This window comes from Lepus europaeus, chromosome 15, assembly GCF_033115175.1.
Source record: "Lepus europaeus isolate LE1 chromosome 15, mLepTim1.pri, whole genome shotgun sequence".
NCBI lineage: Eukaryota > Metazoa > Chordata > Mammalia > Lagomorpha > Leporidae > Lepus > Lepus europaeus.
Genome location: NC_084841.1, coordinates 95,189,892 through 95,204,194, shown reverse-complemented (window position 1 = coordinate 95,204,194; position 14,303 = coordinate 95,189,892). Strand labels below are relative to the sequence as shown.

The window sequence follows — 14,303 nt, the reverse complement described above, 5'->3', positions numbered from 1 at the left end:
CGGTTCAGCATTGAGGTTGTCTGTTCCCGGTTGGCAATAAAACCTGAGCTGTTTTGCCAAGGGAACTCTTAAGCACAGTGCCAGATGCCCACCCCCTGGGGTTTTTTTTTGACCATGAGTTTCATTTTTTATCCAGGGTCCCTAAGCTAATTCTTCACGGGACGTTTGAAAAGTAAATGGGAACCATCGTCCTAAGATATTGAAGTTGTCCCCTGCATAATAGCTAGGACGTGGCTCTTGCAGAGTGAGGCGCTGGAATTTGAGAAGCGTACACTTTTGGTAATGTGCACAGGCCACTGTATGGGCTCCAGGCAGCTCGTGCCTAGTTGTGGGCAAGACAGCCCTTATTGCTCACTCCACGTGGTAACCATTCACGCCCCTTGCCACTGGGCAGAGGCAGGATGGTCTAACAGAAACCTTATGAGACAGGAGCCCAGGGAGCTGAATGCCATGCTGCAGTTAGCTGTGCTGCCATCACCAGTGTCGGCATCTTTTTCTTTTCTTTCTTTTTTTTTTTAAAAAAAGATTTATAGGCTGGTGCCGCAGCTCACTTGGCTAATCCTCCGCCTGCAGCGCCGGCACCCTGGGTTCTGGTCCCGGTCGGGGCGCCAGTTCTATCCTGGTTGCTCCTCTTCCAGTCCAGCTCTCTGCTATAGCCCGGGAGTGCAGTGGAGGATGGCCCAAGTGCTTGGGCTCTGCACCCCATGGGAGACCAGGAGGAAGCACCTGGCTCGTGGCTTCGGATCCGTGCAGCACGCCAGCCGTAGCAGCCATTTGGGGGGTGAACCAACGGAAGGAAGACCTTTCTCTCTGTCCCTCTCTCTCTCAAACAAAAATAAAAAAAACATTTATTTATTTATTTATTTGAAAGGCAGTTACAGAGAGGCAGAGGCAGAGAGAGAGAGAATCTCCCATCTGCTGGCTCACTCTCCAGATGGCCGCAATGGCCGGAGCTGTGCTGATCCGAAGCCAGGAGCCAGGAGCTTCTTCTGGGTCTCCCACGTGGGTGCAGGGGCCCAAGAACTTGGGCCATCTTCTACTGCTTTCCCAGGCCATAGCAGAGAGATGGATTGGAAGTAGAGCATCTGGGACTTGAACCGGCACCCATATGGGATGCCAGCACTGCAGGTGGCGGCTTCACCTGCTATGCCACAGCGCTGGTCCCACCAATGTTTTAATAACACCCAGCTCATTCTTCCTTATGACTCACCCTCTTCAAAGCAAGGCCTCCACTCCCTGGTCTAAAGTGGCTGCTCCTGCTTCGGCCATCATGTCAGCATTCCACCCTGGAGGAAGAGAGGGAAGAGAACAAATCCCCGCTCTCTCACAGATACTTCTCAGGAGGTGCAGGTGCCTCCGCCATCACCGTGCTGTGGACCAGAAGTTAGGTCCCCAGTCGACCAGGAAGGAGCAGGGAAATGTTCAGGGGTTTCATTCCTTTGTCACTCGGCCCCTCCCCTCTGCCCGTGAGCCAGGTCCTGAGCCCCAGCAAAACTGGCCCAAGCTCGCCCAGCGAGAAGATGGTGGGGTTGAGCTTTGCTGCCCGGTGAGAACTCCTGATCCCAGACTTGCCTTTGTCTTTCAGCAGGGAAGGACTGCCCTGGCCGTGGCCTCCAGGAGCGGCCACAGCCTGGTTGTGGACATGCTCATTAAGGCGGAGAGATTCTGCGCCTGGAGACAGGTGAGCTCAGCCCTGTGTCGTCCATCTTCTCCAGCATCGGGGGGTCTGCTGACTCTGTTTTCTGCTCCGAGGGGCAGAGCCTGGTCAGCAGTGCTGCGACTTTCCTCTGTCCTGTGCTGTTTCCACTGGTGGGGAGGCGGGGGTGTGGGGAAGCAGCCGCCCCTTCTTTCTCCTGTTCTCCTGCCCACCTTGGTGGCCAAGATGGGACGGTGCCAGGCCTGGTGTTGATGCCCGCGGTGCCTTCCTTCCAGGGTCTCGGCTGTGGCCTGCTCCCAGGGGGCTCTGCTGAGAGGTATAAAGCCCCCTTCTTTTCCTGGCTCTGGGGTTTCCAGGCCTTTCTGGCCCCCTGCACCCCGGTGTGTGACAGTGGACTGTGGCTAGAAAACCTGTTCACGCTGACAACACAGAAACCCAACATTCTTTTCATTTCCTCTGACAGCAGAGGCTCCTGCTGCTACTGCAAAAAGGCTGCCCTCCCCGCCTGACCAAGTCTGTGCCCAGACACCAGCTTAATTTCCTGACTGTGGTTTCTGTCCTAGGCAGCACAGCTACCCCAGTCAAATGGGTTAGGGCTGGAATTCCACTCCCAATCCTTGCTACGTTTGTCCCTGAGGAGAGCGAATCTGGGTGCACCTGCTGTGATCTGGGCGTTTCCCACAAATCCTTAAAGCAAAGCGCATTTATCTCAGTTTGCTGTCCCTGAAGTAATTCTGGGCATTCACCCTCCCCCACTCCATTTGCTGTACATGGAAGGCCTTGCAGCTCCCCTGGGCCGCGCCCCATGAGCTTGTGGCATCTCCTGGAGAGGCAGCTGACGCTGATGTCCTCAGCCACGTTGAGTTCTTGCCACAGGTTCTGCAAACCAAGATCCCGTATGCTTCTTGTCTCTTTCCTGTCCCAGCAGTAACTCCCAGTTTGCTACTCAGAATTATCTTTCCTCAAGATTCGCTCCTGTTTAAATAAAAGACAAAAATAGAAGTTATCGTGCATAAAAAAATGAGCCGGTCACTGAGTTGCCGCTTCTGTATGTGGGCACCTGCAGGACAGGGTTTCCAAGGCCCACAGCACCTGCTTCCACGTGGGGATTCCCCCCGTGCTTTCGGTTTGCTTCTGCAGGACTCTGGCAGACCATGCGGAGGGACGATAGGAACGTTTGCAAAGCCAAGAAGCGACAGCAGTCTGGGCATGAATGGATCCTTCAGAAGTTCATGGGAAATGAAGTTAGGAGATAAGCTATTTGGTGCAAAAACTTTTTGAAACCCATGCACGGTTTTTTCTTTCTTTTTCTTTTTATAACATTTATTTTATTTATTTGAAATACAGTTACAGAGAGAGGTAGAGACAGAAAGAGAGAGGTCTTCCATCCACTGGTTCACTCCCCAAATGGCTGCAAAGGTTGGAGCAGGGCTGAGCCTATCTGAAGCCAGGAGCTTCTTCCGGGTCTTCCAGATGGGTGCAGGGGCTCAAGGATTTGGGCCATTGTCTACTGCTTTGCCAGGCACATTAGCAGGGAGATAGGACTCGAACTAGTGCCCATATGGGATGCCAGCACTGTAGGTAGGGGCTTTAACCCACTGCACCACAGCACTGGCCCCACGATTTTTTCATCATGCACATTTTACATGAACGTTTTGGGCTGCTTCTGGCTGCAGTGGCTAGAACAGTGTCTGCTCCTGTCCTCCCTGCTCTCTCCCCCAGGCTGTGTCTCCCACTCAGCAGAAGGCGGGAGGATCTGAGGGGCAGGCTATGGGGTTGTGTTGTAAGGATGAACCCCATCCAGGTTCCACCGCCACTTCCACGCGAGGAAGTCAAATGCTCAGAAGGGGGTGTGGTGGGAAGTGAGGCCACCAGAAGCTCATCTGCCATCGTGACAGATCCTGTCCTCTCTTGGGGACATGCTCACAAGGCTCACTACCCTGTGAGCCTGCAGACGTCACCATGGTGGGTGACAGAGTAATGGGGACTGGGGACATTGAAAACAGTCTCGGCTGCCGCATTGCCGGCCGTACCTGAAACATGCATACACCTCTCCTGGAATATGCAGCGAATGGAGCGTCTGAGAGCCCTGACAGCCATTTCCTCTTCCTCTTTAGGAGCACGGCGAGGGCCCCAGGGCTCCCCTGACGTTCAAGCAGGACCACAGCCTAGAGACTAGGCCTGTGCGTACGCTGCTCTGGGACCTGGCCTACCGGCAGCTCAGGGCCAACGAGTGGCAGAGGCTGGCCCGGGCCTGGGACTTCACGGAGGAGCAGATCAGAGCCATCGAGCAGCAGTGGGCAGGTGAGTGTGGCGTGGACCATGCGGGTAGGGACAGGTAAGGGCCTATCACAGGCTCCACAGCTCTAGGAACGGGACAGTTGGCTCAGGTCCACACAGGTGACTGGGGGAACCTGTGGGGAAGGGAAAGAGATGGTGACTTCTACTGGGTCATGTGTAGAAGGTGAATTCAGGGCCGGCGCCATGGCTTAACAGGCTAATCCTCCGCCTTGCAGCGCGCCGGCACACCGGGTTCTAGTCCCGGTTGGGGTGCTGGATTCTATCCCGGTTGCCCCTCTTCCAGGCCAGCTCTCTGCTATGGCCTGGGAGTGCAGTGGAGGATGGCCCAAGTGCTTGGGCCCTGCACCCGCATGGGAGACCAGGAGAAGCACCTGGCTCCTGGCTTCGGATCAGCAAGATGCGCCGGCCGCAGTGGCCATTGGAGGGTGAACCAACGGCAAAAAGGAAGACCTTTCTCTCTGTCTCTCTCTCACTATCCACTCTGTCTGTCAAAAAAAAAAAAAAAAAAAAAAAAAAGAAGAAGAAGAAGAAGGTGAATTCAGGCCCCAGACTGAATGGGCATGGGGGTGGTGAGGGTTTAGGGCAGGTGTCACTGCTGTCCCAGAGATTGTCCTGGGGTAGATGGGTCTGTTTGGTGGTCAAGAGGCTCACTGCTTCAGGAGCAATCCTTTACACCAGGTGTGGTGTTGCCAGATGTTGTAGGGTGTGGCCCTGGGGTGTCGTGGCTAGCCTGTGAGAGACTCATGGGGTGCTGCCTCAGGGTCCTCTCAGGAGAGGTGTCCACGCTGCGGCATCCCCTCTGCAGGACGAATGAGGTCAGGGCAGTTCCACTTTATCAGGATTGAAACAAAACCAGGAAATACCAAGTTTGCTGGGCACTGGCCAGCTAGATTTTAAAGGCAGGACAGCCACATGGCTTGGGGCAAAGCATGGCTGTCAAGTGGGAGCAGTGGCTACTGAGATCCCACGTGGCCTTGTGGCACAGCAGACAGCATCATGTTGTGGGAGTACCTGTGGGAGCACGAGCACATGGGGCCTCGCTTTGTTTCCTGTCCTGGAGGACACTCACCTGCTCTGTGAGCGCCGGAATTCCTGCAAGAGCCCTTCTTTAACACCCGAGCTCCTCTCCCAAGCCCCACAGCCTCAGAACCGTCACCTTGCAGATTAAGCATCGCCGTGAGTTTTGGTGACAACCACAGTCAGAGAGCAGCAGTGTGGTGACAGTGATGTCCACAGTCCACTTACACTGTGACTCGGGAAGGCTCCTGCACTGGAGAGCTTGTGGGCGTTTGAGCAGGAGAGTGACAGGTTGATGATGGCTTTGGAGCAGAAATCGGGGCAGGCATTTGCGTGGTGCCCGCATCCCAAGTGGGAGTCCTGCCTCCTCTTCTGAGTCTGGAGTCCTGCTCATGTGCACCCTGGAAGGCAGCGGTGATGGCTCAAGTGTTTCAGTCCCCGCCACCCACATGGGGGACTTGAATTGAGTTCCTGGTTCTGGCTTCAGCCTGGCCTGGCCCTGGCTGTTGAGGGTATTTGGGGGATGAACTAGCAGATGGAGGATCTGTTTCTGTCTCTCTGCCTCTCACATAAGCGAGGAGTTGCAATCACAACAGGACATTCGCTCGTGGTGTTTTACCTTGGGCCTCTTGTGCTTTGCACAGGAAAGGAGAGTTTCCGTGAACACGGCCACAGGGCCCTGCTCATCTGGCTGCACGGGGCCCTGCTCACACAGCCCCACCCGGCCAAGCACCTGCATGAGACGCTGGTGCGCGCAGGCTTCCCAGAGCTGGCCGGTAAGTTCTCTACAGGCAGGAGCTTCTTCTGCCTGGAAACGGTGGGGACGGTGACAGAAACGCCACCCCGAGAGCAGAGGTCTCACTGCGGGCTCACGCGGAGTATGGGGCTTGTATGGTGGGGACGGGTGACAGAAACGCCACCCCGAGAGCAGAGGTCCCACTGCGGGCTCACGCGGAGTATGGGGCTTGTATGGAAGGAGCCTCCAGGCTCCAGCAGTGCCTCTTTTGGAGAGGGACCACAGCACTCAAGTTGTAGCCGGCGGCTCTTGGTGTCGCCCCCTACTGGCTTCCTGGAGAAGCACGGGAAGAAGAAGCGGCGCTCCTTGCTCTGGCTGGTTGAGAAGTCAGTCTGAATGTCCCCTGCATACTCAGAGAAAAGAGCAGGCCAGCATGAGGGTACTGTAAAAGCCGCTGTGACCACTGCTGGCCCCTTGGAAAACTTGGCAGTTAATCAGACGGCAAACTCTCGCACGCCAACATGCCAGTACCACTGCCAGGCCAAACGGAGGGAACCTGCCGCTGCTTTCATGTGAGAGTTTATCTGCAGCTGCAGAGGTAATGAGCGAATTGGGCCCTGACTGAGAGCGTGCCTGGCAGCAGCCAGGACAAGGAGATTCCCATGAAGTTGTCGTCAGCTGCCTGGGGCCTTCCCCCTGCTTCACGGGGGTTCTCCCATGACGGACTCCGTCCCCCACCCCGAGGGCTGCGGGATCTGTGCACCCAGGCGAGCCGAGGCCCTGCTCGGACTGGCTGTGCTCCCATGCTGCCAGTGCTCGCCAGCAAACAAGTAGGGCAGGAACTAAGAACACCCACTTCAGAGGGCTGTTGTGAGATTAGAGGAGGAACAGGCCTGGCACACAGTAGATGCTTAGGAAAGGCCAGTGGTTAATGAACATCGCTGTTAACAGATAACCCTATGTTGACAATAAATGTAACTTTTTCCAGAAAAGACTCGTCAACTCAAACATGACACTGACTCAAGCTCCAGGAATTGTGCAGTTTCCTAAGTGCCTGAGGACGTTTGCATGGTTTTCCTTTCAGTTCAGCTTCTTTAAGGCTGTGTCCTCTCACAGCACGCGACGGTGGTGCCAGGACACGCTCACAGACGGAGGGCACCACGAACTCCCCAACCACTCGGGTGTAGTCAGATACGCTTCATGGTTTTTCTTAAGGGCAGTTGGTCTGTGGTTCTTCTGTCTGTCATGTGATGTGACACATAATCTGGGAGGGTCTGAGGGTCACGTGTTAGTGAGACTGGCGATGGAGCAGCACTGTTGTGTATGGAAACCCAGGGGTTTTCCAAGATACAATTTGAAGGGGGCTTTGCCACATAGTCACTGAGAGCTTCTGGGCCCGTTGTTATCGTCAGACTCTCAGACCTTCAGCTTCCTTCCTGGGGACGGGCATGTCTCGGCGAGGGTTCCCCTCAGGCCCACAGCCTGGAAGTCACGCCTCTGGGTCTCTGTCTTCAGCAAGATGCTGGATTTGGAACATGATGCTGTTGGCTTCACATCACATGTATGTGGAATACGCTACTTAAAAATCCCAGGAGCCTACATTCCAGCGCGTCTTTGTCACTTGGTGGATACCTACACCATGAACACGCGTTGCTTTCGAAACCTGAGGTTATGAGATGGACGTGGAATCGGGAAAGCGTCTCCATCAGATCAGACATCCAAGTCTCATCACTGAAGCCTGCCGTTCTCATTTCCAACACTGAATCCACAAGGCAGTAATAAAATCATGAGCAGTCTGAGCCTGGTTACTGCATCCAGTCTATTGTTTTACAAGTCCCATGCCGATTGGCAACGACCTGCCTAATCCTATGAATGCTTAAAACAGCTAAAAACTCATGACTCCAAGATTTTTTTAAAGATGTATGTATTTATTTAATTGAAAGAGAAGGGAGAGAATCTTCCATCTGCTGGTTCACTCCCCAAATGGCCGCAACAGCTGGGGCTGGACCAGGCTAAAGCCAGGAGCTTCTAGGTCTCCCTATTGGGTGCAGGGGCCCAAGCACTTGGGCCATTCTCTATTGCTTTCCCAGGCACATTAGCAGGGACCTGGATCAGAAGTGGTGCAGCCAGGACTTGAACCTGCACCTATATAGGATGCTAGCATTGCTGGCGGCAGCTTAGCCTGCTGAAGCACAGCACCAGCCCCCAGCTCCAAGTTTTGTATGAAGGCAGAATGGTCTTACCCCATCTGCTGGTCAACAAGGCCAGTTTCCACTGGTCTTGCTGCACCCCCTTCCTGGCAAAACAAGTGGGCATACACACTGCTACTGCGTCAGGTGCTTTACTTACCACTAATTACTGGAGCTTTAGACGGTACACACACTTCTGGTCTTGAGCTTCCCACAAAGACCTTCAATGGGCGTGTACAGCCAGCTTAACCCCGTGGCTTTGGTTTGGATGCTGCCAACGCTTTCTAGCCATAGTCTAGGGTCCTCACAGAGGACAGTCCAAGACCAACGTTGATGCGTGGCAGCCTTTTCAGGAGTGCAGACCCAGGGAGGTGGGGGTGGAGGTGGAGGAAAGGCCCAGGGAAAGGCCACGGGCACCAGACTTTGATTGCCTGATTCTCCTCTGGTGGGATGGATGCTGCCTCTTGGGACCATCCCATATCAGAGTGAGGAGGCCCCACCTGCTAGCCAGCAAGGTGTAATTGTGGACCGTGTGAGTGGACCTAGTGGAGCCTCTGGTCTCCGTGATGTAGATCGGACTGTGGAGGGGGCCTGGGGGCCTGCGGAAGCCACAAGCTGTGGCTACCACGGCAGCTGTGTCAGACCCCTGAATGAGCATGCCTGCGTATCTGCTCTTCAGAAACGGCTCAGAGGCCTGGCCAGAAAACAGCATTTGCCCATGCACATTGATTCTCCATGTGCGGCAGCAAGAAACACTGTTTCCTGGGATAAAATCGGGGCACAGCCTAGATGATGTCCTGATGGGATGAGGCTTCAGGTGCCCCCGCTCTGAACCTAGCCCTCAGCATAGCCCACAAACACCTGAGAAAGGGAAGCCTGGGCACAGATGAGGCTGCTGAGTTCATCTGAATTGGGAGTAGGGGCCACGGGGATGGCTGGCCTGCATTCGCCCCCTCGGAAGCCTGCTCTACCCTGACACTTTCTGGGCTCTTCATGTTGGCCACCGCTTATTTTTGCCGAGTTGCCTGGACGAGGCCGGTGCTCAAGGAGCCACACAGCTCAATGCTGCCATCTGCAGGAGAGGCAGAGAGGGCATCAGAAACAGGAAGCTCCTGTGCTCCTCACTACAACTTCCTGCAGGAGTCACCAGCCCTGCCTGGTTCCAGGGGCTAAGAGTCCAGGAAAGTGATGAACACACTAACGCCACTAAAGCTTTGTGACAGAAGATGTCAGTGTGACTCCTGCTCTTCATCTTTTAAACCTAAAGTTCCTGGTATCTACCAGTATAGTTTAGTAGTTGTGTGCACTGCAGCGGGGTGACACTGGGAATGCCTGTCTTCAGAAACAACGTAAACAGGCTTTATAAGCTCTGATGACAGAATCAATGACAAGTTGAACGAAATAAAAAATAGTTTGTTTTATTTTTTAAAGTTTTACTTAATTTCTTAAATAAACAATAACATTAAAATAATTTCTACATATTGTTACAAAGGATGGTGTAGCTTGAAAAAGTCTCTTGTAATTCTGGAAGCTAACCATGATGCATTTGGATGTTCTAAGAATTCAGAAAATTAACAAGACTGCCAACCCTCAGTGAGGGCAGAGGACTGAGCCACTCTCCATGGCACGTGTTCCCGTCAGTCAACCACTTTGATGGACTGCACGCTGCCAAGGGAGTGGGTGTGGGTGGATCTGGCCCCCAGCGACCTGGAAGCCGAGGTGCTGCTCTCGGGAGGAACGGTCCGAGGATATTTTGCTGCAGTTGCTTGAGGAATGGTTTGCTGGAAGGAAAGAGAAGACTGCTTCAGTAATCCCACGAGATTTCGCCACCTGTGACAGAATCCAGGCTCCAGTGGATGCCAGTAAGGAGTAAAACAGAGACAAGGAGGCCGTGCCCCAGGAGCTCACAGCTCAGCTGCAGAGCAGGTTCCCTGGGGTCACGCAGACAGCCACAGCTGTCATTCCTCACAGGGGTCAAACCAGTGCAGGAACTCTGTGCACAGACGGGGTCAGACCAACACTGGTCTTCGCTGTCCAGCTGCCTCCTCTCTACCCTGAGGTCCAGTCTGGTTCCTGCTGCGTGCAGCTCAGCTCGGCGGGGGGACACAGCCTGTTCTGGTCACCTAAGTGGCGGTCTTCCCAGAAGCAGGATGCTCCACAGCTTCCTACCCACGAGGACCTCGAGGCACAGATCACCTGAGGGAGGCCTCGCACAACGCCCACAGCTCAGGGCACCCTCTGGACATGAGCAGACGCCAGCACCCCAGGCCCACCACGCGCAGTACCTGCACAGAATATGTCCAGATGCCATGTGCACTGTGTGAGCTGCACACGTGCACTCTGCACACAGCATGTGACCCGCACACGTGTTGCAGTGCCCAAGGGCATGCTCTGCATACAGTGCATGATCCACACACGTGCTAAGGTACACATGTGCACTGTGCACACAGCGTGCGACCCGCACACGTGTTGCAGTGCCCACAAGGGCATGCTCTGCACACAGTGCATGATCCACACACGTGCTAAGGTACACATGTGCACTGTGCACACAGCGTGCGACCTGCACACGTGTTGCAGTGCCCACAAGGGCATGCTCTGCACACAGTGCATGATCCACACACGTGCTAAGGTACACATGTGCACTGTGCACACAGCGTGTGACCTGCACACGTGTTGCAGTGCCCACAAGGGCATGCTCTGCACACAGTGCATGATCCACACACGTGCTAAGGTACACATGTGCACTGTGCACACAGCGTGCGACCCCACTCGTGCTGTGGGGCCTGTTCCACCTGAGGCAGCTTCTTAGGAGCAGCAGGGGAGATTTCCACCAGGGTATTCAACTCAGAAAAGTCACTTTAAAATACTTTCGGAAAAATTACGTATCTTTTGTCAAAACATTCACACTAAGTAGCTCAAAAACTAAGAAGCAGTTTTTCTTAAAAAAAGAAACCTTAAAAACAATAGGTTTTTGAGCCGGCGCCGTGGCTCAACAGGCTAATCCTCCGCCTTGCGGCGCTGGCACATCGGGTTCTAGTCCCGGTCGGGGCACCGATCCTGTCCCGGTTGCCCCTCTTCCAGGCCAGCTCTCTGCTGTGGCCAGGGAGTGCAGTGGAGGATGGCCCAAGTGCTCGGGCCCTGCACCCCATGGGAGACCAGGAGAAGCACCTGGCTCCTGCCATTGGAACAGCGCGGTGCGCCGACCAACAGCAAAAAGGAAGACCTTTCTCTCTGTCTCCCTCTACTGTCCACTCTGCCTGTCCAAAAAAAAAAAAAAAATAGGTTTTCCTGTCTGATCTGCCTTAGTAAAATCTCTTCTATACATGTGTCTGTACATAAGTACCTGTGTATGATTACACACGGGGACACGTACAGCTGGTATGAAACTCTGACAACATCCTCTGACCTCCCCAGTGCACAAGCTCTTAGCAGGAAGGACAAGAGGAACTGCAGGGAGACTCAGTGTCGCCATCTACAGAACACGGCACAGAGCACGCACTGTCCAGCCAGCGGGCAGGGGGCGGGATGCGTGTGCGTGCCAGCCAGCCTGGTGTATTAGTGAGGTGACACAGTACGGAGGACTGCAGCTGTGCCCATCACAGCACCCCAACAGGGGAGAACAGGAAGCAGTCGGCATCTGTCTGAGGTACACACCAACACACAGAGACAGCCAGCGGCTCCCTGCAGCGCGCACTGCGTATGTAGGGTGCAGGCCGCGAGATAAACGTCGTTACGGGGTGATTTTCTTCTGTGAAGCACGAATTCCTGTCATCTCTACAGAAATAAGTGTTGTAAAGGTTAAAGGAAACGTGATGCTCTTTGTGCCTTATGTATCTACAGTTCTGATTTCTTTTTTCAGCACATAAAATGTGACTAGGTAGGAAGATTGTCCATCTGTTCGTTTGAGAGGCAGAGAATGCGCGAGCGAGACAGTGCGATCAAGTGAGCTCTACCATCTACAGTTTGCTCTCCCAATGCGTGCAGTGCCTGGGGCTGAGCAGCACTGAGCCGGAGCAGGGAGCTCCGGGGGTCTCCCACGTGGGTGGCAGAGGCCCAGTGACTCGAGCCAGGGTGCGTCAGCAGGAAGCTGGAATCGGGGCCTGGGACAGGTGGGACTCGAACCCAGGCCCTGTGGATCTAACTGCTATGCACATGCCTGCCTTGGGCTCTGTCCTTGCAACTCTTTGCAAAGTGCATGTTACAGAGAACCCTGACCCGCAGGCTGCTGTGGTAACAGGTGCTCCCGGTATCCGTTCCTATGGACTGCGTGCAGTCTGCCTGCGGCTTTGGGCTGACAAGCGTCTTTACACATCTTAATTTTCACATTGCCTCCTCTATCCTGAATCCTGAAAACAACCCTGGGGGCCAGTACTCTTACAGATCCCTGTCACATATCTGACACATGGATGTCCTGGAGGCAATGAGTATCCACACTGAGGCATTCGTGGCTTTAGTCTGCTATTGCTGCAAGTCCCCCGTACCTTCCTTTGTATCATGTGGATTTTACAACCTGGGTTTTATCAAACCTGAAATATGTTGACAATTGCAGTGAAGGAAGAGAAAAAAGATGTTTTAAAAAAAGGACAAAAGTTAAAAACTATAAGTGCAGGGAATCTTTTTGGTAATCCGATATCTACTGTGTGAACACGTGGATACATTTTCTTTTTTAATCAATAAAAAATGCTGTGGTGTAGCGGGTACAGCCACTGCTGTTTGTGACACCGGCGTCCCATATGGGCACTGGTTTGTGTCCTGGCTGCTCTACTTCTGATACGGCTCTCTGCTAACATGCCTGGGAAAGCAGTGGAGATGGCCAAGTACCCACCCCCCACCCCCCCCCCGCCTGCTTTGCTCCTTCCCTTTCTTTTTGTAATTCTGACTTTTAAAAATAAAAATAAATCTTAAAAGTAAAAAAATCACTGACATATCTTGCCCTCTGGTCACAGACACACTAGATTCCTTTTTTTTTTTTGACAGGCAGAGTGGACAGTGGGAGAGACAGAGGAAAGGTCTTCCTTGTGCCATTGGTTCACCCTCCAATGGCCGCTATGGCCAGCGTGCTGCGGCCAGCGCGCCACACTGATCCGAAAGCAGGAGCCAGGTGCTTCTCCTGGTCTCCCATGGGGTGCAGGGCCCAAGCACTTGGGCCATCCTCCACTGCACTCCCGGGCCACAGCTGAGAGCTGGCCTGGAAGAGGGGCAACTGGGACAGAATCCAGTGCCCCGACCGGGACTAGAACCTGGTGTGCCGGCGCCGCAAGGCAGAGGATTAGCCTATTGAGCCGCAGCGCTGGCTAGATTCCTTTTTTAACTGATATTTTTTATACTGTCTAGAAGAAGTGTTTTTGAAACATTTCCTACCAGAGTAAACAGACAGCAGATTTTTTTTTTCTGGACAGGCAGAGTGGACAGTGAGAGAGAGAGAGAGACAAAGAGAAAGGTCTTCCTTTGCCGTTGGTTCACCCTCCAACGGCCTCCGCGGCCAGCGCACCGCGCTGATCCCAAGCCAGGAGCGAGGTGCTTCTCCTGGTCTCCCATGGGGTGCAGGGCCCAAGCACTTGGGCCATCCTCCACTGCACTCCCGGGCCACAGCAGAGAGCTGGCCTGGAAGAGGGGCAACCGGGGCAGAATCCAGCACCCCGACCGGGACTAGAACCTGGGGTGCCGGCGCTGCAGGCGGAGGATTAGTCTAGTGAGCCGCGGCACCGGCACAGACAGCAGATTTGATCACCGTATGCCAGTGCAGAAAGACGCTAACTGTAACAGCAGAACACACTCCACTCTGACTCCAGATGTCACCAGACCGTCTATCTGAACTGTCAGGAAGAAGAATGGCCGTCCCCCATGGCTTACCACTGTGACTGGGTGGTGCTTCTCCACGACCACGGAGCTCACGGGTGGAGAAACACCCATGATAGCTAAGCTGCTGTTGACTCTGTTCTTGGAGGCGAAGTCGCACTTCCCCGTGATCCGGGCCGTGATCGTCCTCCCTGCCTTCTGCTGTGCGGAAGTTACGACTCTCGGCACGTACTAAAAAACAAAAACAACCCTGCTGGTGGAGATTCACGCAAGAGGTCTACGACTTTCAGTTCCAGACTCATGAAGAAAATACACAGGACTTAAAAATCATTCCATATTCAACCATCTTTAACATGAAAAACAAATAAAAACCTACAAGAAGAAGCAAAACATGAAGCCACAAAACAGCCCTTCAACTCTGTTTTGCCAGCTGTTTCAAGAGTCCTTTAGGAAGTGTTTTTATAAAAGCTTGTTTTGAAGCCTCGGACTCCTGAGAGGCTGAAAGGACTGGGGGCGAGGCCTGTGCACTCCCCACCCATTCCCGGCAGCAACTGCCTCTTCGTCATGACCGTCTGGCTGACATCAGACCAGGAGCAGACACAGA

General features: G+C 54.0%; 2 protein-coding genes across 3 annotated transcripts in view; one reads left to right on the top strand and one right to left on the bottom strand.

Moving 5' to 3' along the window:
* The window catches only part of ANKDD1B (ankyrin repeat and death domain containing 1B), a 48,219-nt gene extending 41,088 nt beyond the window's left edge, over window positions 1–7,131 (top strand). Inside the window, exons 12-15 of the mRNA XM_062211969.1 lie at window positions 1,586–1,681; window positions 3,775–3,961; window positions 5,620–5,751; window positions 6,700–7,131. Coding sequence (XP_062067953.1) covers window positions 1,586–1,681; window positions 3,775–3,961; window positions 5,620–5,751; window positions 6,700–6,761 — 477 coding nt within the window. The 3' untranslated portion in view covers window positions 6,762–7,131. The remainder of the gene's footprint in view (window positions 1–1,585; window positions 1,682–3,774; window positions 3,962–5,619; window positions 5,752–6,699) is intronic.
* A 2,171-nt stretch (window positions 7,132–9,302) lies between these two features.
* The window catches only part of POC5 (POC5 centriolar protein), a 28,734-nt gene continuing 23,733 nt past the window's right edge, over window positions 9,303–14,303 (bottom strand). For both annotated transcript variants that reach the window (XM_062212561.1, XM_062212562.1), the window contains 2 exons: window positions 13,754–13,930; window positions 9,303–9,681 (listed from right to left, as the gene is read on the bottom strand). In XM_062212561.1, the coding sequence (XP_062068545.1) occupies window positions 9,538–9,681; window positions 13,754–13,930 (321 nt within the window). In that variant the 3' untranslated portion in view covers window positions 9,303–9,537. The remainder of the gene's footprint in view (window positions 9,682–13,753; window positions 13,931–14,303) is intronic.